Source organism: Oreochromis aureus, linkage group 5 (assembly GCF_013358895.1).
Source record: "Oreochromis aureus strain Israel breed Guangdong linkage group 5, ZZ_aureus, whole genome shotgun sequence".
Classification (NCBI taxonomy): domain Eukaryota; kingdom Metazoa; phylum Chordata; class Actinopteri; order Cichliformes; family Cichlidae; genus Oreochromis; species Oreochromis aureus.
In genome coordinates, this window is record NC_052946.1 from 22,328,809 (window position 1) to 22,353,039 (window position 24,231).

A 24,231-nucleotide genomic window follows, 5' to 3' on the forward strand; every position below is an offset into this window, starting at 1 on the left:
TTTGATACGCTTATCTCTTAACATACTTGGAATGTGAAGCTTCGTGATAATTTTCCAGTGATGGGAACTGTACCAGGAACATGTAGGCCTATTTGTTAAACACAGTAAGCCAGCTGCAAGATGAGGTCTCTCCGGCTAAAGACTGAAAGTGTGTGTGCTTCAGGTTGTCTCTGCTCAACACAGCTAAGCAAATCTTAATTTGCTGTTGGTTTGTGGTGTGGCCATAGATGCATTAACGTGTGTGTGTGTGTGTGTGTGTGTGTGTGTGTGTGTGTGTGTGTGTGTGTGTGTGTGTGTGTGTGTGCGTGCGTGCTTGCGCGTGCCAGTGCCATCTATTGCTGACAGGCAGATCAGCGCTCTCTGATCACATCCGCCTTAATCCTTCCATCTACCCTCCACCCCTTCCCCCACTTTCTGTCTCTAGCTTCACATCTGGGTCTCTCTCGTGCTCACGTGTGCAGACAGACGAGCTGCAAACTCACAGCAGGCTTTCCTTCACAGCCCAACACACACACACAAACCACTACACTGTGTGGCTCAGCTTTAGGATGTGGAGTGGAAAGTGTGTGTGTGTGTGGGATGGGTGTTCAGAGACTGCACTTGCTGAACTTCAATTTCCTCGATCATTTTATTACCATTATCGCTGAATCACCTTTACTTTGTAGTGCAAATAAACCCCCATCAGATGTTTCAGATGCACGGCTCTGTTTGCATTTATGTGTGTGAATCTTTAAGATAAGGCCGGCGATATTGTGTGAGCTGAATGCATTTGACATCAGGAGCTAAAAAGAAAGGCAGGAGGGTGTGACAAAGGACTGCCGAAGACAGCTTAGAAGTGGAGTTAAAGAGAATCTAATGGTCTAGTGGAGCGAGAGGGCATCAGCGAGGAGGAGCAAGGAGAGGAAGAGCTGGAAGGTACAGAAAGTGGGAAAGCAGGACAAGCACGGGAGAGAAGAAAACAAGCAAGATGATATTGAAAAGAGAAAATTTGAGAGGCATTAAGAGACACCTGTTGGGGAGCTGGGAGGGGGAGAGGAAAATGAAAGCAGAAAAAAAACAGTAAAATAAAAGAAAAGGATGAGAGAGCCAGTCAAGGACAGATAAAAAATGAGAGTGAGAAATGGCCTCCCTTTTTGAGTCTGTAGTGGAGTCGAGAGGCACAATCGAGGCCGAGTAACTTCAGGCTTCATTCATCAAAAACCATCACTAGCAGTTTCTCGTAAAAGGTTCGCTTCACTCTAATTAACTGAGATATCAGCAGCTGGTGAAAATGTTTGTCTACGTGTTACGGTTATCTTGTGACACCCACACACCTAGCAGCCTTATTTGATCAGTGAGGAGATGATGCTGATGCTTTACACTGTATGCAGTGGCAGAGCAACAAGAGCCATTATCACCAGCTGTGCCATCTGCGCTAGGACTAGTGTAAAAGAGAATCATTGCCTGAATGACTGTGATTAATTTAAAGTAAGAATAGAAATGATCCCTAAATAGACTGTGGAAACTCATAAATTTGTTAAGGAGTGACAGCATTTTGCAGTTTTAAACCAATTTTCCTGTTTGTTCTCTACATTTCTGTTTGAGTGTGATATGAATCAAATATAATGTCACAGTATAATGTTTCCATTCATTATCCACTGGATTTTGAAAGTTTAAGAAGAGATATCTAATAGGGATGTTTTCTCCTCATTAAATGGACTGCTATTATTTTCAACTTTGTAGTCTTTTATAAATGATTTAAATGGAGTTTATTGATATCACACTAGTGGCATACTTGGATACAGGTTTATTACTATCATGAACAACATAATAAAGATCTAATGTAAGAAAAGATAAGTTGTGCCTGAAAGTGTTTTGACATTAAACTGGTGACCCATAATGCTGCTGCTGACACTGTAGCTGTTTGAGCTAACTTTAGCGTTAGACTGACAGGACCAACCGCTTTTATGGTAATGAGCTAAAAGTAGCTTCTATCAACTTTTTTCCCCTTGACCTGTCTGTCATGGACACGTCACAACTGATAAGGTACCTGAAATAAGTATAAATGCACCGCTACCTCTATCATTTCTTTTCAAAAGTACTTGCCACTCCTCTTATTCTCTATGGACCATATAAAGATCAGCAGTAATTCAAAGTGTCAAAAATATAGCATTGGGACTACAGAGAGTTTTTATACATGACTTTTTTCATAGCAAATGCTTAAATATTATAGATACAGCAGGTGTCACTGGCAATATTAATGATATATTTTATCATGTACAATAACAAGACCATAACAATGAATCAGCTAAAGGGAATGCAGCCATCGCTGATTTAGATTGTTTACGTCTGCGCTTTTCCTTCCACGAAACAATTTCCTTTCATTGTTTCACCAGCTCGCAAAATTATAACGACTATCGTGCTTCAGCCAGTTAAATTTAATCAGTTGCGGTGTGGCAGTGCAGTGGTTAGGACTGTCGCCTCACAGCAAGTAGGTGTCGAGCTCTAAACTGGTGCAGGCACGGTGCCTACACAGGTTTCCTCCTCCAGGCCACAGACGTCGCTTGTTAGGTGAATTGGTGATTCTAAATTGGCCGTAAGTGTGAATTTTTGCTTGTCTCTATGTGTTAGCTCTGAGATGGACTGCCAACTTGTTCAGGTTGCAACCTGCTTATTACCCAGTGGCAGCAGGGATACCCAAGAAAATGAACAAAAGTTAATAATATATATTCAACTTTTTAACTTACTACAGCTTAAGGTGTGTTTGATTAGCTCATAGGCAAAGTCACAGGTCTTGCAAATGAGGAAAATTGCACTTTTGTAGACTGTGATTTTGATATAAACATTGTGCCACAGGGGGAAACATTTTATGGGTCGCCATTTAGCACAAATTAGCACCTTTGTTCACTTATTTTGTCAAATGCGCAGCAGCTGAAGTTGAAGCGCTTGTAAAGCGATCCAGAGACGTCTTGGAGTGGCAGGTAAAAAAAAGGCATTGCAATGGTAAAATAGACTATTTAGACATGTTACAGGGAGTTAAATAGACTACTTGGCCTGTCAGCCATAAGTATGTCACCCTGCTGGCCCTGTGTTGTGAAAGCATAACACCCTGGGATTTTTCACGTTTCACTTTTAGCCACTGCTATGTTGGAAGCAGGGTGCATTTAGCTGTTCCTCTGAGACGCCAGTAAGTTACAGAGAAGAGAATTGTCATTGTAGCCTATGCTTTTAAATAAAACAAAACGTTTCTGCTTCTTTCTGCAGCAAAGGCTGAAAGGTGTGTGTGTGTCAGACTAATGTGATAAAATATATATATGCATATATATGTATATGTGTGTGTGTGTATTTTTTTTATGCAGCTTGTGAGGTATATTGATGGCTGGCTGTTTCAGACTAAGAGTTTAATTTGGCCTCAGGAAATTTTCCACTGTTGGTTTTTCCACTCCAGGTGATTCATTAGGAGGATGGTTACCATGTTTATGTGCACATTTACATGTACTTGCATGTACATTTGTGAGTAACGGGGTTTTCCCCGACTTCTCGTTAGATGAAGGTGGTACAGAGCATGTTGAGTTAGCAGACTGATTTATAGTTTTAGCAACAGCATTGCCGCCCACATGCATACATAAGCTTTAAAACTTATGAAAATACAGTGATACTTCCATACAGCCTGTGGAAGGACAGATAGGATATAAACCCTGGAATGCACTTTAATCTACTACACCCATCTATCAAGATTAACGATTAATGGAAAAGACACATTTGCAGCTCATTCATGCTTCTGTCTGGTTTCTGATTGGTCCACCGAATGTGCTGCTGCTCTGCTCTCTGGCCACGCACTGAACAGTTCAGAGAGCCGCGGCTGCATGGCAGCAGATTTATCGAGAAATGTTGGTGAATCCCGTCAGTTGGTGAAACAAGCTGGAAAAAGTGCAAATTTGTCAAGCTAAATGATCAACAGGCGCTAAGTCATTTTAAAAATGACTAAATCAAATATCCTGTGTATAAACAAGCTACAGTTAACTGTTAATGTTGTTGATGAAGTTCCTCTTCTGCAATTTAAAGTCTCAGCCTGTAACGGCTTCTACATAGTGTTTTATCTCGCGGCGCACTATCCGTGGGCTGCCTGTATCATATTTACTGACTTTTATACGGTTTCTGTCACTGCCACTTTTTCAACAGTAACTTTGCATGATATTTCTGATATTGTGAGTATGACACATGGACAGACAGGTCCACGTGTCATACTCACTCAAGGATCATCCCCTGGACTCTTTGTACATGACTGCAGGGAACCCATGCTCGTTTTATTCTGGCTGTACTTATAAGCTACGTCTGTGGCAGATGTGATGAGCCAAGCAATCGCTGACAGCTCCACTCATTTAGGAACAACACAGTTTGACGTGTTGAGCTGAGTGTGAATAGGCTTCAGTCTGCATGTGTGATGAGTTAAACACTTTTTGTCTCCCTCACTGGGATGGAGGACAGGTGACACAATATATACGTAAACACAGACACACACACACGTGTACGCAATCAGTCAGAGGTCTGCAAAGGCAGACAGAAATATAAAGAAACGTATACGTGTGGACAAATTTAGTCATGTAGACATGGTGATGGAGAGATGTGGTCACCGAGCTTCATGTGTTTGTGCCTCATTGAATTAATCACAACGCAGGCCGACAGACTTAGCTTTTTGTGTGTGTGTGTGTGTGTGTGTGTGTGTGTGTGTGTGTGTGTGTGTGAAGCAGTGAGTCAACACTGGTTTCCATTCAGACTGTAATGTTTAAGCTCTTTAAGCTCCAAATGAGTTCTAAGTCTGCCCTGGACCAAAGATTTTGCCAGTCAACTAGGGGGACGATGAGACTAGTCATTGGGTGTTTGTTTGTTTATTTAATTACACTATATTGCCAAAGGTATTCACAGATACATCCAAATCGTTGAATTCAGGGGTTCCAATCGCTTCCATGGCCACAGGTGTATAAAATCAAGCACCTAGCCATGCAGACTGCTTCTACAAACATTTGTGAATGAATGGGTCGCTTTTAGGGGATTAGTGAATCCCAGCGTGGCATTGTGATAGAATGCCACTTATGTGACAAGTCCCGTTGTGAAATACCCTAGTATTATAACAAAGTGGAAGCTATTGCGAACAACAGCAGCTCACCCAAGAACTTGTAGGCTACATTGGGGGCAGTGGATGCTGAGGTGCATAGTGCGCGGAGGTCACCAACTTTCTGCAGAGTCAATGGGTATAGACGTCCAAACTTCATGTAGCCTTCATGTCAGCTCAAGAACAGCACGTAGAATGGGTTTGCATTTGAGCGGTTTTCATAAAGGTATAGATGAGGTGGTGTTTTTGTGGGAGGCACCTTTTATTGTAGATATGCATGACAAATATCCGTGACATTGATCAAAAACTCACCCTGCATTGATATTAATAGTTGTTGATTTATTTTTGTCAGGAAATTTAATATTTAATATTACTGCTGTTGCCACTTTATGTAGGCGATTCCTCGATTGTCTCTAATTTAAACCCTTTTTCTGTCAACCAGAGCAGCAATTTTGTTTTCACTAAGTAATATTCAATTTTTTAAAAAGATTTTTATTTGATTTCGTGTAGAGATTGAATAAATATCAACCCTGTTTCTATCAGTACACTTCTTATCATATCACATGACACTGGTGGCACAATCTACAACAGAAAAGATTCTCCCTTTCCCAACAGACACACATCCAAGATATCAAAGTTTCTAACAACTCTCACTCTCACTGTCCTCTTTGTTTCCAGACCTCTGATCCAGCTCAGCAATTTAAAAGGCAGGACTCTCAAACTGCTGCCCACACTCAGAGCTACAGACAGATTGGCATCCAGAGCAGAGCATCTCATTCCCATGCCAATGGAAGCCTCAGCATCAGTTCCTCCACCGCCCATCAGACACAAACGCAGAGTTTACCGCAGCATTCACCCCAGGGTCAAGCACAGTCCCGTGCTTCAGATGGAGGGATCCCACCTGGTCTAGCCAACACCCTGGAACACATTATAGGCCAACTGGATATTCTCACTCAGGTAAGCAGAAGTAGTCCTGGTCTTTCATGACAGAGTGTACTGTACTTTGTGCCTCCTACTCATACTCTTCAGAACAAAAGCATCATTTGCTTTACAGCCTGCAGTGCAGAGACATTAAAGAAGCATAAAAAAACCCTCCACAACCTCACAGTGTTGTTTGGTTTTCTAATGCTATGCAGTTATGTTTAGTTTTATTCCTCACATTTATTGTTATATTTCAGTATTGTTATAGCAGTTATTCTCTACAGAAGGTGAGATGTACCGAGACTGGGGATCTGCGCATTAGCTGTTTAAGATTGGGCTCCAAAATGTAATTGTACTTAACATCCTCCAAAGCAAAAGCTTAAAAAAAGAAACTTGCTGTATGGCTAAAGTCTGGCAATTTGTTTGTGAAATCTGTCCTTTATATTCATTTGGTCATCGCCATCAATTTCTTCTGTATATAAACCCTTTTTTTATATATAAGGATTATATTTTCATTGACTAAGATGATCATATGCAATTCCTGGCTTCCCTTTGATTCCTGGGTGCTCCAGTCTGCTTGCCAAAGTACAGTATCTTGAGCATAATACTGATACCCGAGTTGCTCCTGATGCGATGATCGGAGCGCGCGCGCGTGTGTGTGTGTGTGTGTGTGTGTGTGTGTGTGTGTGTGTGTGTGTGTGTGTGTGTGTGTGTGTGTGTGTGTGTGTGTGTGTGTGTGTGTGTGTGTGTGTGTGTGTGTGTGTGTGTGTGTGTGTGTGTGTGTGTGTACGTTACATAGAAAGCACTTGAAGAAAGTGCTTGTATGAATGTGTGAGTGGGTGTATGAGACATTTTTCATAAAGAGTAAAATAGAGTAGAAAAGCAATATACAAGAGCCTGTCCATTTACCCTTTAGACACCGACACCATAGGTTTTTCTGTATCTGGTGAAGGCCAGACCGGAGCCTGGAGGACTAAAAATAGATCACTGAGGAAGAGCTGAAAAAGAGAAGTAACCAATTTAAACTCCGCAAGCTCTGTTTGTTATCAATATATGTCCTTTTTTTGTTGTCTTTTTTTTTTAACTACATAAATGCGATTAGTGTTGGACACTGAAAGGCCACGGGGAATAAATGTCAGAAACAATTTAAGGCTGTGCAAAAAGTTTCTCTATAATTTTCACTTGAAACTTTTTGCAGGCGAACTTAAACAGTATTAAATGAAATGCCTGTAGCTCTGTTTAATTTGATAGAAACACAACACAGCAAGACAAAAATACAGACACAAGAAACTTTCTTTTTGCCTGTGGCAAAGAGTTTTAAAGTATTTAAACAGAATAAAATTGTTCAAGGTACAAAGTCAGCAGGTGAGAGAAACAACTTGTCATGTGGTTGAAAAAAAGGAGACTAAAGTCATGAGGAAGAGGCAGGAGAGAAGAAACAGGGCACCGAGAGGACACAGATGTAAAGAGCTGAACGAGATGGAGCTGAGACAGCAGAAAGATGTTTGGTCTTTCTCTGTACTCGATGCAGTGTTTCAGCTCCGAGCTTGTGCACTCTGAGGAAAATACATCATTCATATATGCGTGCTAGCAGCACTTACTGCCTTACTCTCGAATAGTAAGTGTAAATGCTTAATGGCCTTGCAGAGACACAGAATCACTCCTTGTATCCGTGTGTTTCTGTCAAAGGGTTCGCACTGGCTCTTTCGCCTCTCCTTTCTTGAGCTTCAAACTGTAGTTCACCATGTGGGAGCGTTTAATATTGGGCAGGAACTGCCAGCTAGCTGACCCCTCCCAGGGGGTGGTGCCAGCCTTTTTCTTTCAAGCCTACTGTACCCCAGCCCCGATACCAGATGGACCATCTGCATCTGGTTTGCTATTTGGCTCTCTTGGAAATTTGTTTCATTCTTGGTTAGTGGAAACATGGGCGATGTCATTTCTAGGACTAGATATTGTTAGAGAAAATGCATCTTGGTTTCTGTAAGCTTTTTCTTACATTTTAAAGAGGGAATGTTCTGTTCACCTATAGCAATATTTCATATTCAGGCTGTCACTGGGAAAAAAATGGCCTTCCCAAATGGTTGCAGTTATTTCCAGAACAGAGTCATTCTCTACACACCATATAAAGCCGCTGATTTGTTATAAACATATAGGCAGTGACTGAGAAAAAGAGAAAATAGGGCAGTATATTATGTAACAAGGTCTGGATGGCCAACAGTAAAATCATGGATATTGTGGTCATGTGGTATATACCAACCACTGCTAAATACCCTGTAATTTCTGCTCTTTTTTTTAGCTGTTTTGCCAAATAAATGATATGAGGTGTTTGCTAAAAATGCGGCCCGCAGTACAACCAAACATCTGCACTCCGATCTCATCCATTTAAAGGACGTTGTTCCACAACTCTTGTCTTTTGTTCAGATGCAGCTTCGCAAAGCAAAGCCATGCTGCCATGTTCTTTTTAGAGAAAAAAGGCTTTGTCCTGCACAAATTGCACTGTCACAAACTTTAACATTTAACATGCTAAGAGGGGCAATGCACCGTCTAACCTTGGGATGGCATTGTGTTAACACACACATTAATGCAAACTAGCCAGACTCCAGCTTTTATAGAGGTGCTCACACTTCCTTGATGATGTTAATCAAGTGCATTTGATTAGAAGCACCTGGCTGCTACTTACCCTCTGAATTCCTATGGAAGCAGTAAGGGTGTATTAGTTTTTCCACAGGGCTGCAAACTTGTACTCTTGCACTCAATTATAGTACTTATGTAGGTTTTCCTTCTATATTCACACAAACTCTCACTCAGAGTAGTCTTGTTGAGGCTGCTGTTAAAAGCCAAATGAAAAGAAACTCAAGAAATGCAGAAAATGGAAAGAAGAACACTTTTAGTTAACAAGTCTTAACGTGGAAGGCTTTGGAAGGTGTGCAAAGTTTGAAAAAGATGAAGGAAATGGCTTGAATTCATTCATCTGTAAATGCCTGATGGGGTATTGTCATCACGTTGCCAGGCGGATGGCAACGTGATTAAGACCATGCATGTATCTGCTAGAAGTCTGAGGGTTAGCACTTGTACCAATATTTTTTTTAACTTTGACTCTGCAGCCGGACAAAAAGTAACTCTGACGCAGGCTCAGTCGTTGGTCATTGAAAAGAGATGTGACCTGAAACAATCTAAGGTGCTCGTATTACTTTCTTAGCTAGTTCAAAGTGTAATTTAGCTACTGCCGCCCATCCTCTGGAGATTCGACTGACAAGGCAACATTACTTATTTCGGTCCTACTCCTTTATAAACCTTTTTTCGAGCACTGTTTTTCACCATTACATTTCTTTGTAACTCTAATACTTGAGGAGACCGGGAGGAAAGATGATGAATAATTCAACATTAAACTGAATCTTCCAAAGGCTCAGTCTGCTGTGTTAGCTGCTTTTCTCTTGTCTGCCCCCTCCCATTTCTCAGCCGCCATAACGCTTTCTCTCTCCTCTCTTCGCTCTTAATTTATTTTTTAAATTTTTATCTGTGCTGAAATCAGGTCATATTAACATATAATGTGCCATATTTTCCACCTCCTTTTATAATCAGACAGTCTAAATAACAAATAAATAGACAGATGAAATGGATAAAGAAAAAGATCAGTATGAAAATGTCAATTAAAGCCTGCTGTCGGCTTTCAGATATTTGAAAATTAAATTTATTTGGAAACGGCCTATAACAGCCCTTTTCTTGTATCTCCAGGAGGATTTTTTAATACACTGGTTTTGCATTAGGGTACATTATTTCATGGCTATCATGTTAACTGTTCTCTTCTTTGTATGACATTTTTCTTTCTCTGGTTATTCTACGTGTTTGTCCATCGAGTTCAGCCTCATAGCAAAATATGACATAGTCAGTCTGTTTGTTTGTGTTTATGGAAGTGAATTCTACTGTTTTTATTTTTCCTGACAGTCAGCACAAATTTCTGTGTAATGTAAGGAAGTAAGTATAGTTTGTATCTGTGGGAGGTTTGTTGTCCAGACAGTGCATCGCTATGGCAACCAACAAAAAAGAGCTTTAAAAGAAGAAGTACTTTAGACCAAACGATGATCTTCTTCTAAATCTAAGTTGTTTGCACTGACTAAATCTTTCCGTGTAATTTGTTGTGATTTAATAGCATATTAAAAAATAATAGAAATGATTTGTGAAAATCAGTGACATGTCTGAGTTGTACTTGGGTCTCTGGTGTGAGTAGCAAAAATGATTCACTGCACCACCAACCCCCGCCCCACCCTTCAACACATGGAACATATGGACTTTTTTAAGTAAGTAAGAAAAGTTAAAGTTAAGAAAAGTCATGTCTGTGAACATGAATCTGTTCATATGAGACTGGAGAGAAATCGTGTTCAGGAACAGAAAAATAATGCTGGGAAATTTGTGTCCAGAAACCGATATAAGTAGGTTAAAATCTATTGACAGTCTCAGTTTTAGTTTTTACTCTTCTTTAACTAACCTCATTCTATTTCTTTTTACATTTTCTTTGTTTTTGATCAGTGTTGTATTTGTACATTTATGACCAGGACAAACTATGTTGTTTCTGGATGAACACAGACATGGCCATGAGCACAGAATTTATGTTCTTGTTAAAGATGCTAAACTGAAGCTCTAAGGAATATTAGGAGAATGTGAAAGGAACATGTTAATGGACTGTAAATTCCCTGAGAGCACTTTCTCACAATATTTTTAATCAGTTTCTGTGAAGAATGGGCTCTCGAACATAAACCGCTGTTCTCTAAGGAAACCTTTATTTTTCTCTCTCTGAGGAATTTAAATTCTTTCCAGTATTTTTGATAATGAGGAACTTGAAGAAATCTGATTTGTAAGATGAAAATTATGCTCATGACAGGCTCGATTTACTACCTCAGTATCTCAGTGAAATAATCAAATGAATTTAAACTGATTTTAAGAGAGAACAGATGTACACTTGTAAAGGTTAAACTGGGTTTGGGACAAGGAATGGCTGTATTCATGTTTTCCAGTCTGTTAACAACATGATTGTGTCAGTATACAGGCCAGTATTTCCTTTTTGGTACCAGTAGTTTGGTGTTGTATTAGTTAACTTGTATTTGTTAAAATCTTAAATATACTATTTTATTTTTTAGCTGACTCTTTGCCTAAAAAAAGGTTAAAAGTATTAGCATATGTTGCATTACTCCCTTAGATTCTGGACTACATTTTTTTAAAAAGTTCATGTTAAGCCATCAGTTTACTCGGAGAGATGGTTAGGGGCCGTCAACACCCATGTCCGAAGGCATTATGCTTTGGGGTTGTCCTTTCATCCCTTCATCTCTTTATCTATTTCAGTCTCGTCCATCACCCTGATATGTCAGGGACACCTCGCGGGACCTTCGTTGGTGGAAGAAATTTTGGCAGGAATGTAGACTTAGACTCAGAGATGAACTTTTTTGAACTTTAATGTCAAAGGTCAAGGCCGCTAAGACTCACATAACACATTTTTGACCATAAGTCAAGAAGTCATACTTTGCTTATAAGGAACAAATACGTGTTAGGATTAAAAACAACTAGCAGTTGGTGGACACATAAAATAGTCAGGCTGTAGTTTCATATATATAGGTGTACCGTGCCTCTCGCCCTCAGACAACTGAGATAGGCTCTAGCTCCACTCCTGCCATGACTCTGAACTGGATAAGCAGAAGAAAATGGATGGATGATTTTTTTTTTTTTTTTTTTTTCAGAGGAACTGTGAATTATATGTCACTGAATGTAATTCAGGATTCTGCAGGTCAGTCTGAATGGGCTGTTTCTTATGTAGCACTTTTCTACTCTACTGGAGCACTGGAGCTCTTTATACAGCATGCCTCATGCACATCCATTCAGGTAGTTTTTTCTGTGCCTAAGTGCTTTCTATCTAACATTCAAACTCCAATGAATGCATCTCAGAAAAACTTTAAGTTCAGTGTTTTGCCCTCTCCAAGACTGGAGCAGCCAGGCGTCGAACCCCCAACCTCTAATTAGTAGATGACCCACACTACCACCTGACCTACAGCCAAATTAATCCTTTCATTTAGTGATAATAAGTAGCTTAAGACGTGTCTCATAATGTGATTTACAGACAGATGTTTAAAGTCTCATGTCCTCTTGCTTTTTACATAGAGTTAAAGTTTGCCATGTCTCTTAAACAAAAAATCCTTTGCCTGCTCTTTGAGCTTTATGCTGTCTTACAAACATTAGTCTTACCTGGTGGGCTATTTAGTGGCTTTCTGCCAACACAGTGGTTTAGATGTGGATATGTATACACACCCCACACCTGCTGATTATTAGTGTGATTTGATTTTCTTTTTATCCCCATCATTTAGCTTCTTGTGGGCTATTGTTCCTTTCTTTAAACTTTGTAGTTTCTACTTTAATGTATTTTTTTCCTGTTCTTTTCATGTGGTCGTGGTGTATTTATTAACCTAATTTAGAGCAAAGAATCAACTTTTCCACCTCGAACCAGCACTAGTTTGCCTTCTTTTGACTTTCAGACTCTTGTAGCACAGGTCATAACAAACCTGAAAGACTTTGTAAAAGACCCTAGTAATGCTCAGGGCACTGGAGAACATAATGTGTTCTGGAAAGGAAAGAAAAACAGCTCTTTCTATTTTTAGGAGCATAAAGATTTGGTTTCCACTCCACATGAAAACTATATGCCTGTATTATGTTGCCGCCGCCTGGGGACACGTGCAAAAATCACACACACAGAGACACCAATAGCTGGCTTGGCTGAGAAACAGGGAGCCATATCAGGTTAGTGAGTTAAACGGGGTAGTATTGATCTGGAAAGCAGAGGCAGGTTGAGGGAAGGAGAGAAAGCGGAAATACAACATCTCACACAACGCATGAAATAGCAGGAGATTTTATCTAGTTTGACAACCCAAAAGAAAACATTACTCGCCCACTCAGTGTTGAACTCAGTGCCTCGTGATGTGTATCTTAGACTATCAGAGACTAAGCGTTTTAATAGTTTTTGTCAGTTCCTGCATCAACATGTGTTTGTTTATTCATATTGTGGCTCTGTGGAGTCAGCAGAGGAGTGATGAGATTAAAATGGGAGTTCTGTAACGTGTAGGAACTTCTCTGAGCCAAAGTCGTTTGGTTCATAATAGAAAGACAACGTTTTGAGTTGTTTTAGAACTGGGAAACCTGCACAGCCTCTTTTGAAAAACAGCCTCACATTGGTGCTTATTTATTATTTCTCTTTTATAGTGGGCTTTAGGAAGCACCATAAAAGAGGCGAGGTTCAGAGGAAGGTCAAAGAGCAAGTCAGCTCAAACATCTCCATTAATTGCAGGACTGAACCTCTAAAATAGGAAAAATTTGACAAAAAAAAAAAGAGTGCCTCTGAGTTTCTGTCGTGGACACAGTTTAAACTTAAAGTTTGGATGGTAAAACCCCACTAACGTGTTCAGGTTGTTCATAAAGGAGGACTGCTTGGACGAGTTTGTAATGAGCTACCATAGTTAGTGGAACTGGGGCTAGTCTGGACAAGGCACCATGACTTCAGCTCTTTATTTAACATCCACATAGATGTGGGGAGTCTGCATGAAATACCTTCCACTTGTCGCACTGTAGCATGAAAATGGAGGTAGTGTTTTGGTTTCACAGTTATTTGCTCAACTACTGAAACACCTGTTCTCCACATGGCAAAATGAAGTAGATTAAGTCATCTGCAGTCATCTCGAATCTCTCTTGTTCTCAACCGCTCACATCCTTTCTTTATCCTACATCATCTAGGTCTTGCGATGATAAGACTGAAAAGACAGGTGATGAATTTTAAAAAATGTTTTCTTATCCAGCAACAGATGTCATTCAGTCACATATTTTTAAGCAATTTCCTGATTGTAGCAAATGATAGAGTGAATTCTGAAAAAGATCCCCAGCAACACTGGCTCAAATGCAGCCCCAAGACATGACAGAGCCTCCACTGTGTTTTAAAGAAAGCTGGGGACACTCGCTGTTTTAACTCTCTCCTGAGCTCTATTCACTCTGTACCGTTGGTTTTCAGTCCAGTTCTTGTATAGCTTGGCATACCTCAGTCCTTTTTCCCTTTTTCCCCAACGGAACAAATTCTGTGTTTTTGCAACAGGCTGCTAGTAACAAAAAGTGCCTTTGGTTCTGAACCAAACTGGTTCCCTGTCTATTATGTGTAGACACAACACTGGTTCATCCCTTACATTGGGTGCCGTTTCATGCTTGAATGATTCACAGGTCAGTGTTTAGTGTCTTAAAACACAAACAAAAAGCAACATTCCTTTAAAAATGGTCAAGTGCAAGAACTGGACTGAAAATAAGTGAAAAAGCATTCAACGTTCAAAGAATGAACTTTGGAAAGCCTGAGCCAAAAGACTTTTGTTGCTCAAGACCATTTTCAAAAAAATTATAAGTCCATCTCCTTAGAAGCAAAATATGAAAAAGAAGGGGAAGCTCAAGAGTTTTGTACAGTAGTGTGTTAAATTTGACGATCTTTGATCTTGTCTTTTATTGTGCCTGTTCATTTATCCATGTGCGTGTCACATCTCATCCACCGCTGGTTACATTTTACTAAATATTGCGAGTGACTCATCTCTGTGCTGCTTTTTAGTAATTTCAAAATTGCCCTCACTGGCACAAAGCGCAGCATACCGTACAATTACAGGTCGAGACATGCTGACATACTTACATGCTCTTACTGGCCCAAACCTAGAGCGCCTAATCTGTCTGGGGATGTTGTGTTTACTGTTTGATTGTTTCTGCCCTCAACCAAATTCTGTTGCCAAGCCCTTCCATCCAAATTTGCTTAGTCGCTGTGATTATGTTTGTCACCAGGCAACATTAGCTCAGTAAAACAGTTATGTAAGAGATGCAGGATTGCCACTTAACTGTTTACAGAAGACTCATTCAGAATTACTGTCATTTTTTTCGTGATTTGAAAAAAAGGAGCTATGTTGTAGCATTTAGCTCAGATGTCTTTTCAAACTCTTTGTCAGATTTTTAAATGCTGCTTACTTTCTAAAAGAGAGTTGGAGTAGAAAAGGTGCTCTGCCTGCTTTTTTTCATCGTCTTTTCTTTTGTAAAATAAGCCAACAGCCAAGGAGATCTCAATGAATCATATTTAGACTCATATCCTTGTTTATTACACCTCATAGTTAGAATTACAATCCAAGGGCTGTTTGTCTCTGTAGCGCTTTTCCAACATAGAGGACATTCACAGTGCTTGGCAAACCGCAAAGAGAGACAGAAAAGAATTAAACAAATCTAGACTTTAAAACTAAAAAATATATGTTTTCAGTGCATTCACAGCTGATTTGAATGAATGAAAGACACTTGAATGCCAGAGTAAACTGGAGATTGGGTAAGACTACTTTGCCACATGATTTTGAAGGCAGTTTATCTCTTATTCTTTCGATTCCTGAGACTTTTTGCCTTTAAAAAAGACCTGTGGTTAACTATCCATTAAATGACATTTATTACAATTTTGTAACAAGGTTGTTATGCTTGCAGAGGAAAATAAAAAACAGTGTATGGCTGCTTTACCACTGGTTAGAGAAATGGGTGCACTGTTCTTGGACATTTTGTTGTAGCATTAGCGCAGCGAGCCGCAATCTGTGCTCCACCTGTGTTTGAACTCTCCTTCATACATAATCCATTTTAGCTCAGAAAGTCATTGAGATAAACCACAGTGGGTGAAAAGTTCATCCAGTTGCATTACTGTAATAACCAGGATTCAAAGCCTTCCTGTATCCAGTAGGGTTGTGTGTAAGAGCTAACGAGGTTTTGCCTTTTAGTACATTTGAGAGCCTTCTGTATGATTACACAGGTCTAGCTATCTGGCAGTCTCTAGGAAAAGCTAAAACCATGACAAAATACTAGGTTATCCAGCGTTCCCCAAATATAAGGAATCATGTTTTCACCCAATTCTGTATTTCACTCTTTTCCTTCTTGGAGGTGCACAAACATGGAGCAGGCTTTTGTGCTGAGTTTGGTCAGAGTTAAGTTTAAGCCCTGCAGATATTAATGCAGAAATTAAGTGAATGTATCATAATTGTACTGTACATTGTTATAAAAGTACACATGTATTGCAGTACACTTATGTATATCCGAACAAACAATTTTAGAAATGTAAGAGTAACCTCACATATATTGTGCGAAGCTATGAAGAAAAGACAACAGTGCATAAAAATCACACACACACACACACACACACACACACACACACACACACACACACACACACACACACACACACACACACACACACACACAGAGAGAGAGAACAGCAAAGACATCAGCTATTGATCTTTTGTTTCTTTCAGTTCTGTATTGTGTACAGTCTGATCTCTCCAGGCATTGTTGCTGCTTTAAGCCTGTTTGTTGTACCCTGACCGTGTGTCTGTACTTTAGAAAAGCTGCGTGGTGCTACAAAATGGAGGTAACATTGTAGCAGACCTATTATGCTCATTTCTAGCCCAGTTTTTATTCTTGGCTATTACCAGAGGCTCCTATTTATCTTTCACTGGACCTCAGTGCAGTAGCAAGGCTGTAAAGCTGTGTACCCACAGTGTTTCCAAATTTTTCATCCTTACTCTTCTGCCAAGTTTTCAGGTGGATTTTTAGATAATCAAATCTATTTTACAGCTGATTGAACTTCTTTCCGGCAATCCTGCCAAACAGGAAGTGAGGTCATATCTTAGCAACTGTGTCATTTATTTTGACACCAAACCAAATAATTCGATTATACCAAAAAAAAAAAAAAAAGTCATTTGACCACTGGGAGGTGCTACAATAAGCAAAAACATGTTTGTTCTTTCAGTCCACAAAGTCACGCTTTTAACATGACCAGATTAAGTTGCCATGGCGACTGAGCCCTGCTGAATCACTTGGACCCCTCTTTGGTGCATGCAGCTATGTTACACTTGAGAATTTTTAGAACAGGTTCAGTAACATCAGTGGCCACTGATGAGGTAAAAATGCCGGTTTCCTTCGAATATTTTGTTGTTTCACTCTTGCCTGATCATGTAGACGAGCAGACTTGCTGTTTCATAACTCTCCCGAGGGTCTTTTATCCGTATTTTTTGTTGATTTTTTGGAATTGCAGTTTTGAGGCCGTTACTGACTGCTGTTGGAAGTTGGGGGTTTTTGTCACGTAAAAATTTTTAAAAAGTAGAATTAAGTGTTTCATCATTTATATCAGAAGCCGATATGAAGTTCATAATGTGTAATGTGAGTTCTCACATTAACACGAAACCTCCGGCGTTGCCAGTCGCATCCATGCTGAGCAGTGTCTTCATTTTAATGGTGACACCTCTGGAAATTACACCTGGCGGCCCCTCTCATAAACGGGCTCGGATGACACTGCGCTCGAATGTACGGGAACAAATACGCAACAATTACTGCCACTGTTGGAGGGTGGTCAAAAGAAAAGTATGTCGCACTGTGATCTCACTGCCCACACATTCCCGTCCTGAATCGGAAAGCTAGTTTCTTGTACTCTCTGTGTGAGTAAGTGTGTTTATGCAACCGTGTGAGAGAGAGAACAAGAGAGAGTGCGTGCCAGACACAGAGACTGTAGTGTTTTCAGTTCGAGCAGCAGATTTCGCTACGATAATCAGCTGGATTGTTTTGCTCGCCCAACATCTGTCTCAAACACACACAAACACAACCATTATATAGTCATTACTGTCAGGCTGATGCTGTGCAGCCCTCTCTGACATGCTCTTTCTCTCTTATACATCTCCTTCCTCCTTTCTTTGTCTTGTTCCTATCCTCCTGTCTTCTCTTCTTCCTCCAGACGGTTTCGATCTTGGAGCAGCGGCTGACGCTGACGGAGGATAAGCTCAAGGAGTGTTTGGAGAACCAAATGGAAATCGGTCTACATCTCCAGAGAAGCGAGGAGGCTTAAAGTTAGCGGTACCAGAGACACATTGATCTGTGGTGTTGGAGGGGGGAAGTGTGGTTGCATCAACACCGTACACCGTTGCCATTTGATCAAACTGAAAGCGAGGACTGAACCTTAAATGCACACTGAGCCTTCCTGCTGATATACTGTGTCTGGCTGTGTTACAAAGAGATATGAGAACTGAAGGAGTTGAATATTAGAAAAGTTTCAGTACAGCAGTGCTGAGCATGCAGTCGCTTTCCTGCTGACAAAAAGACCCCACTCTACCGCTGTGACACACTGTGTGCGATTGAGCGTAATGGCTGCCTGTACAGGTGTTGACACTTGTGCACGGTGTGTATGTTTTTACCCAGTCTGTATTGTGCAGGAGGCCATTAGCCACTGGGTTTTTTTTCACTGAAAAGTGCATATTTGTGCAACCATCAGTCATATTTGTCATTTTTGAAAGGAAGGATATGGCTCAATGATCCTGTTGCGTTAAGACAGTTACTCAAGACGTTTGTTCTCTGGTAACGTTTACAGAGCCCATACAGTGCCTTTATTTAGTTTAACGTGAGAGAATGTTTCCAGCTGACAAGCTTGAGGCCATTTTTATTACTATTCCTATTTCAATTACAAGATGCATCTGGTGATCATTTGGTTTTGTTTTTTGTTTTTTTACTGAAATGACCATTCTTTAGTGCCTCCAACAAGTACTGAAAGATGGGTCAACAGGTTGTTGATTTTCATGGTGACTATAAAATGATGCCAGACCTCATATTTTATGTTAAAGTAATGCTGCTTTTTACATTGGTTCTTGGTCTACATCTTTATGTTCTGTCAATAAAACTTTTATACACTGAAACAGACTTTTAATAAATGTTTTCACTTCTTAACTGTGGCGTGAAAGTCAAAGTTAGGTGATGAAATATTTCTGGTTCCCTTTTCGTTATAATGAGTACCGTTTTTATATCTTTGTAGAAAAAAAAATGTAACAGGCTATTACTAAGAGACTAGTCATTTTCTCATCGGGTGAGCTAAAGTTATTGCCAAAGAAGTCATGACTTCCTTGTCTTTATTGTGCTGAGCAGAAATCTGAGAATCATGAGCTGTGAGCGGTGTCATCCATTGCTCATGGCGAGTAATTTTCAACCCGTTCTTTGCCACAGTTTGAGCAATGATTAATTTTTTTTAAAGTATGGGGGTGGCAGCTAAATGCTCCTTCCCCGCTTGTGTCCAAAATTCTTCAGTTTCACCCCCCCCCCCCGAGTAATTTACGTAACCTGAGCGCTGATGCTGGATCAGTATTTTTATTTTTAGACGCTTCATTGAAAATGTGCCCAAGGCTGCGCTTAGACGCACACTGTGATTTTTCAAAGAACAGATCCATGTTTTTTGTGTGTGTGTGTGTGTGTGTGTGTGTGTGTGTGTGTGTGTGTGTCTTTTTTAATTCAACAAACTGGAAATATGATTATATACAGTAATGAGTCATCTCGAGTTCGTTGTGGAGGACTCATGGCAGTGCCATTGAGAAGGGAAAATATTAATGCCTGTTTCTTTAAGACCCGGCTCGGGCTCTGCACTGATGGAAAAAGAAGAAAAACAAAACCGGAATTTTGGAGCTGCAATGCCGGGCCCACTCTCTTCCTTCCTGTCTGGGGCCCGGGGACACACATATGTATGCACACATACACATATGCACAGACATACGCACTCTCAGAGAGACACTCCAGCCAGAGAAAACAACTCCCTTTACTATGGGCCTCAACCAGACAGCCTGCCAGGAGCACCAGTGCAAGAGAGGAGGGGCTAAAAGAGTGGGTTCAATAACTGCTATGCTTCACTGTGTGTGTGTGTGTGTGTGTGTGTGTGTGTGTGTGTGTGTGTGTGTGTGTGTGTGTGTGTGTGTGTGTGTGTGTGTGTGTGTGTGTGTGTGTGTGTGTGTGCACTTCTGTTCAGCCGTCTTTGTGAGGACTCAGTTTAGCTGTTGACCTCAAGAGTGAGGAAGTCATAAAATGAGGAGCACTTTTTGCCGGCCCCCTCTTTAAATCAGACCCTCTTTAGGCTGTCTGGGTGACTTTGTTTTAAAGTTCAAATTAGTTGTTCGGTTAACTGGTGGACAGAAAACTGTTTTCTCATCAGGCATTCTTTGATTTCGACTTTGCCTCCTTTTCGTTTTATCAGTTCAAGCTAGTAATCTGGAGGGGCTTTCACTCTTTCGGGTGACACCACTCAATTTGTTGAGCCATGAGGCCATGTGACCGCCAGGATAGCCACGCTAGATTACTATGCAACTTCACTTGAACTTCTAACGTTTGAGAAGAGAAGCAAAATTCCCTTTACAGCATAAGAGAAACCCAAATAACTCTTCAGACTGATGAGGCTTTTTCTCAAGATTTTTATAGTACCTGAAGCAAAACATCCTCACCTACAATTAGATGTAGCAATTCAGTTGTGATAGTTAATGTTGTAACAAGCCAGAGGGAATCCATCCTGGTCCTTCCAAGTGTAGCTGTTTAGATGTGTGTCTATGTGCATGAGTGAGGAAAGAAAAGTTGAAGAGCAGGGCGCTGTAATATGTAGCCCATGTGTGGCCACGTGTGTGTGTGTGTGTGTGTGTGTGTGTGTGTGTGTGTGTAGGAGGGGGTTGGTGAGCCTATGAGGAGAACATCTGGATATGTTTTTCCTGGTGTGCTGTGGTTGCCGCCGCTCTTTGTGTGTATGTGTCAGTGTGTGTTTTAGTGCTTTACTAGTTCAGTGTGTCAGGTCCTTACATTGTCCTGTTCCTCAAGGCTTTCTTTTTCCTCAAACATCACGTTAAATTCTGACAGTTTTATGATGTAGAAATGATAACCAATGGGCTCAGACTGCCAAACGTTTCTGCCCTCTTGGAGCAGGTGGAGAATTTGCCGCCGCACGAATTATGCAAACTATCTAAAGCCATTTGGTATTCTTAGAACTACAAGATGTTACATGTATCCAAAACATTGAAATTGTCATTTCCCCAGCGTAGTGGTCACTGCTTAATGAGCTGATGGGGAACTGGAGGTTTTGTAGTTCCAGGAAATAAAAGAGAGGTTGTCTGAGGATCTAAAATACTCAGAACAGATGTGAGGAAGTAAAATAACACAGAAGAGCCCAGCATGTTGGAAACTATAGGTTGTGTAATGTGCAAAAGTTTCCAGGGAATCAGGTGCTCTGTACATTTTTACCGGCCCAGTAAGACACACGCAGGGGGTTCAAAGAATAATATCTAAATGCTTGGTAAAAACAAACATTAATTACAGTTTCTAATTTATAAAAGAAACCTTAAAAAAGCAGGTGATATTTTCCAAAGATGTATAACCTAATAACAAAGCTTTCTTTATTTCTTTCTAACCTGGATTGCTTAAAAAAAGAAAATCTACAAAAATATTACATCAAACGGGTTGTGTAGTATGTCAGACAGTGTAAAATGCCTGTAATTTGACTGCAACCTAATTATGCCCCACTTTGAAGCAGCGATTGAATCAGTGATCAGTCCTTTTCTCATAAATGCTTTACCACAGTGTTTAAAGCTGAGACAGAACCCCTCGACTGAAAGTAAGACCACTCTCACTGACATCATAAACCGTTAATACACTTAAATAAGCTTCAAGAACAAAGAGCAGAGATGCTAACCACATTTGACTTATTTTAGGACTGGATGTGTTTTGGAGGTTTCCACTGTTTTTATACCATATACTTTAATTTCATTTTTTTTATTGGGATTACTTACAGCGCTTAGGAAATGTATTTTTATTTTATTTATGATATTTTCTTAGGCCACCTAAAAGAGAGAAAAATACTTCAAAGATCAGTTTAAAGCTAAAAATCATGTTGTTTTTTTATTCTGCAAATAACAAACAGAATTCACGTTTCTATTGCCCAAGATTTGAGCCGGCACACTGGACTTCTCTGGGGATTTGGAAATTGATCAAGCACAACATTCAACCACTCTGTTCGGGAATGTGAGTAAATAACTGTAATTTTGCTTCTTGGTCAAAAAATAATAATTTTCTTTTTTGTAAAACTGTAACTTTGGAAGTTCATGGATAACAGCAGTAATTATGTTTTAACATTAAAAATATAATTTTCATTTAGGAGCTTGTAGTAGTCGTGGATTAACCATTACAAAAACATAAAAAAACATTTTTGTAAGTACCAAAGTGGCTGTGGCTAAACCTTCCACTGGTTGGTCGTCTAATAAATTTGTTCAGCACTGTGCTAATTTCAGAAACATCACTTATTCTATGTATTGCTGGCCTTTAAAAAACCAAAACAATATAGTTCTGTTTTTTAGGGGAATACACAGTACAGATCTACAAGTTGGGAAAGTTTCTCTTCCAAGAGAGGTGATTTCCCACCTCTGCTACCTGTTTCCTTGGAGAAACGATGATTAGTACATTTATCAGAAGTGCTTTTGTGAATATAGAATCGCTGTTTTTCCTTTCCCTTAGATTAGATTTGTAGTAACGGTCTCTATCTGTTTCTCAATCATCTGAAACTGAAAGTCGGACATTCAAATAATTTTCATTTAAGTGTAACACTATAAATATTTTCTAGAACTGATAATCTGAAAGGATGCACTGTTATTCTTTCTAGAATTTTGTCCATAAATTCTTTTTTTGTCGGTTGTGTGTGGGTAAACGAGAAAATTGTTAAAGGAACGCTGTTACTTCTACCAGAGTAGATATATATGAGCCACAGTTCAAACTAATGCTTACTTAACCGTTTCAGATCACTTCTCTTTAAGCCAGCTTCTCTAGTTTGGTTTAAAAGACAAGGTTTGAACAGCAGATGGGCAGGGCTGTTCACATGACCAGTAACTGTGTGATGTTAACGTGACAATGTACGATAGCGTGAAAAAGGCCCGAGTCACTCAAGCTGTGACGCAGTGGTCTGCAACCATCTCACAACTAGCCAGCAATAGTGAAACAAACGTGCATTCCCCAGTCGGTATAATCAGGTTGTTGCTGGAGACTGATGGCAATTGCTGGGAAAATGATTGCTCAAGTCAAAGTCATTCAGGTCTACAGACCATCAGTGACTCCCTGGCAACCGCCTGTCACTATGGAAAACTGTGTATTTCCCCAACTGGTTGGCAAAAACTTCCTTGTGATTGCTTTGTTCTCTAACAATTGCTGCAGACATACAGTGCTGTGAAAACGTATTATCTCCCTTTGCTAATTTGTTAGTGCATGTTTCAGATTGTCAAACTAATTTTAATACTATTCAAAGATAAGCTGAATAAATATGAAATACAGTTTTCAAATTATAATTTCATTTAATAAGCGAAAAAAGTTATCCACACCTAGCTTGAGCTTTGTTTAAAAAACGTAATCCCTCGCTAAACCTAGTAACTTCCAGTTCTTGATCGAAACTTTGGCATCAAGAACTGCAGTCAAGTATTTGCAATAACTGGAAATGAGTCTCAATCGTCTAAAACTAAGAAAATTCCAAATGGAGAAAGTTTGTACTCAGAGTAAAACTTGCCCCTCTTAAAACATGTTGGCTGCAGCACAGAGGCACAATTTTTACTTGCGAACCAGCTTCTGGCTTGTGTCGCACTTTTCCTGCATTTTCTTACCACTGGGCTAGTAGTTGGCAAGTATTTGTTGACAAACATGCAAACCTACTGACAGCCATGACAGTCTGCTAGCAATCGAAGACATTACTAGGAGGCTTTTGGTGCTTTTCAGCTTTCCAGCAACAGTGGAAAACGTCAAGGAACCACTGCCAATAAGTTGAGGAATACACGTTTTCCTAGCAAACAGTGGTTGCAACTTTTGAGCAATGTGTGCATGAGGTCACATAAGAATCCTGAACAGTCAAAGCTATGTGCCTGAGATCCACCATCATGGATTAAACTGTCTGAAACGGAGCATTTCGAGCTGTAAAATCTGTGCTTTGAGCTCATAAGGATAAATTGTACCCAGAAATGGGCAGTAACGCGTTGCAAGTAACTTGTTACTGTAATCTGATTACTTTTTTCAAGTAACGAGTAAAGTAAGGGATGACTATTGCAAAAAAAGTAATTAGATTACTGTTACTTTCCCGTAAGCACGTTGCGTTACTGCATTACTAAACCGTGATTTTTTTTGTGAGAGTGTCTCATGACAATGACGTAAGTGCGTGCGACGTTCGTGGTAACAGACATGTGCGGGAGGGAGTATGACCGTGGAGCGTTTAAAGCGTGGAAGTACTGACCTCACTTTGAGTTTGATTCTGTAAAAAGTGACAAAAACATTAGTGTCTGCTGTACACTGCGTGGGAAGAAAACTTCTTTTTACAGCGAAAAAAAACCCCTAAA

At 40.0% G+C, this 24,231-nt stretch overlaps 2 protein-coding genes across 4 annotated transcripts in view; one reads left to right on the plus strand and one right to left on the minus strand.

The window, feature by feature from the left end:
- poc1a (POC1 centriolar protein A) overlaps nt 1–21,888 on the plus strand; it is a 49,514-nt gene extending 27,626 nt beyond the window's left edge. For 2 of the 3 annotated variants that reach the window (XM_031731415.2, XM_039612253.1), the window contains exons 10-11: nt 5,771–6,049; nt 17,814–18,765. In XM_031731415.2, the coding sequence (XP_031587275.1) occupies nt 5,771–6,049; nt 17,814–17,924 (390 nt within the window). In that variant the 3' untranslated portion in view covers nt 17,925–18,765. Of the gene's footprint in view, nt 1–5,770; nt 6,050–17,813; nt 18,766–21,811 lie in introns of those variants that run through there. The other variant, XM_039612254.1, reaches the window with a different exon arrangement.
- sirt4 (sirtuin 4) overlaps nt 1–24,231 on the minus strand; it is a 700,781-nt gene that overhangs the window by 103,544 nt on the left and 573,006 nt on the right. The window lies entirely within an intron of this gene.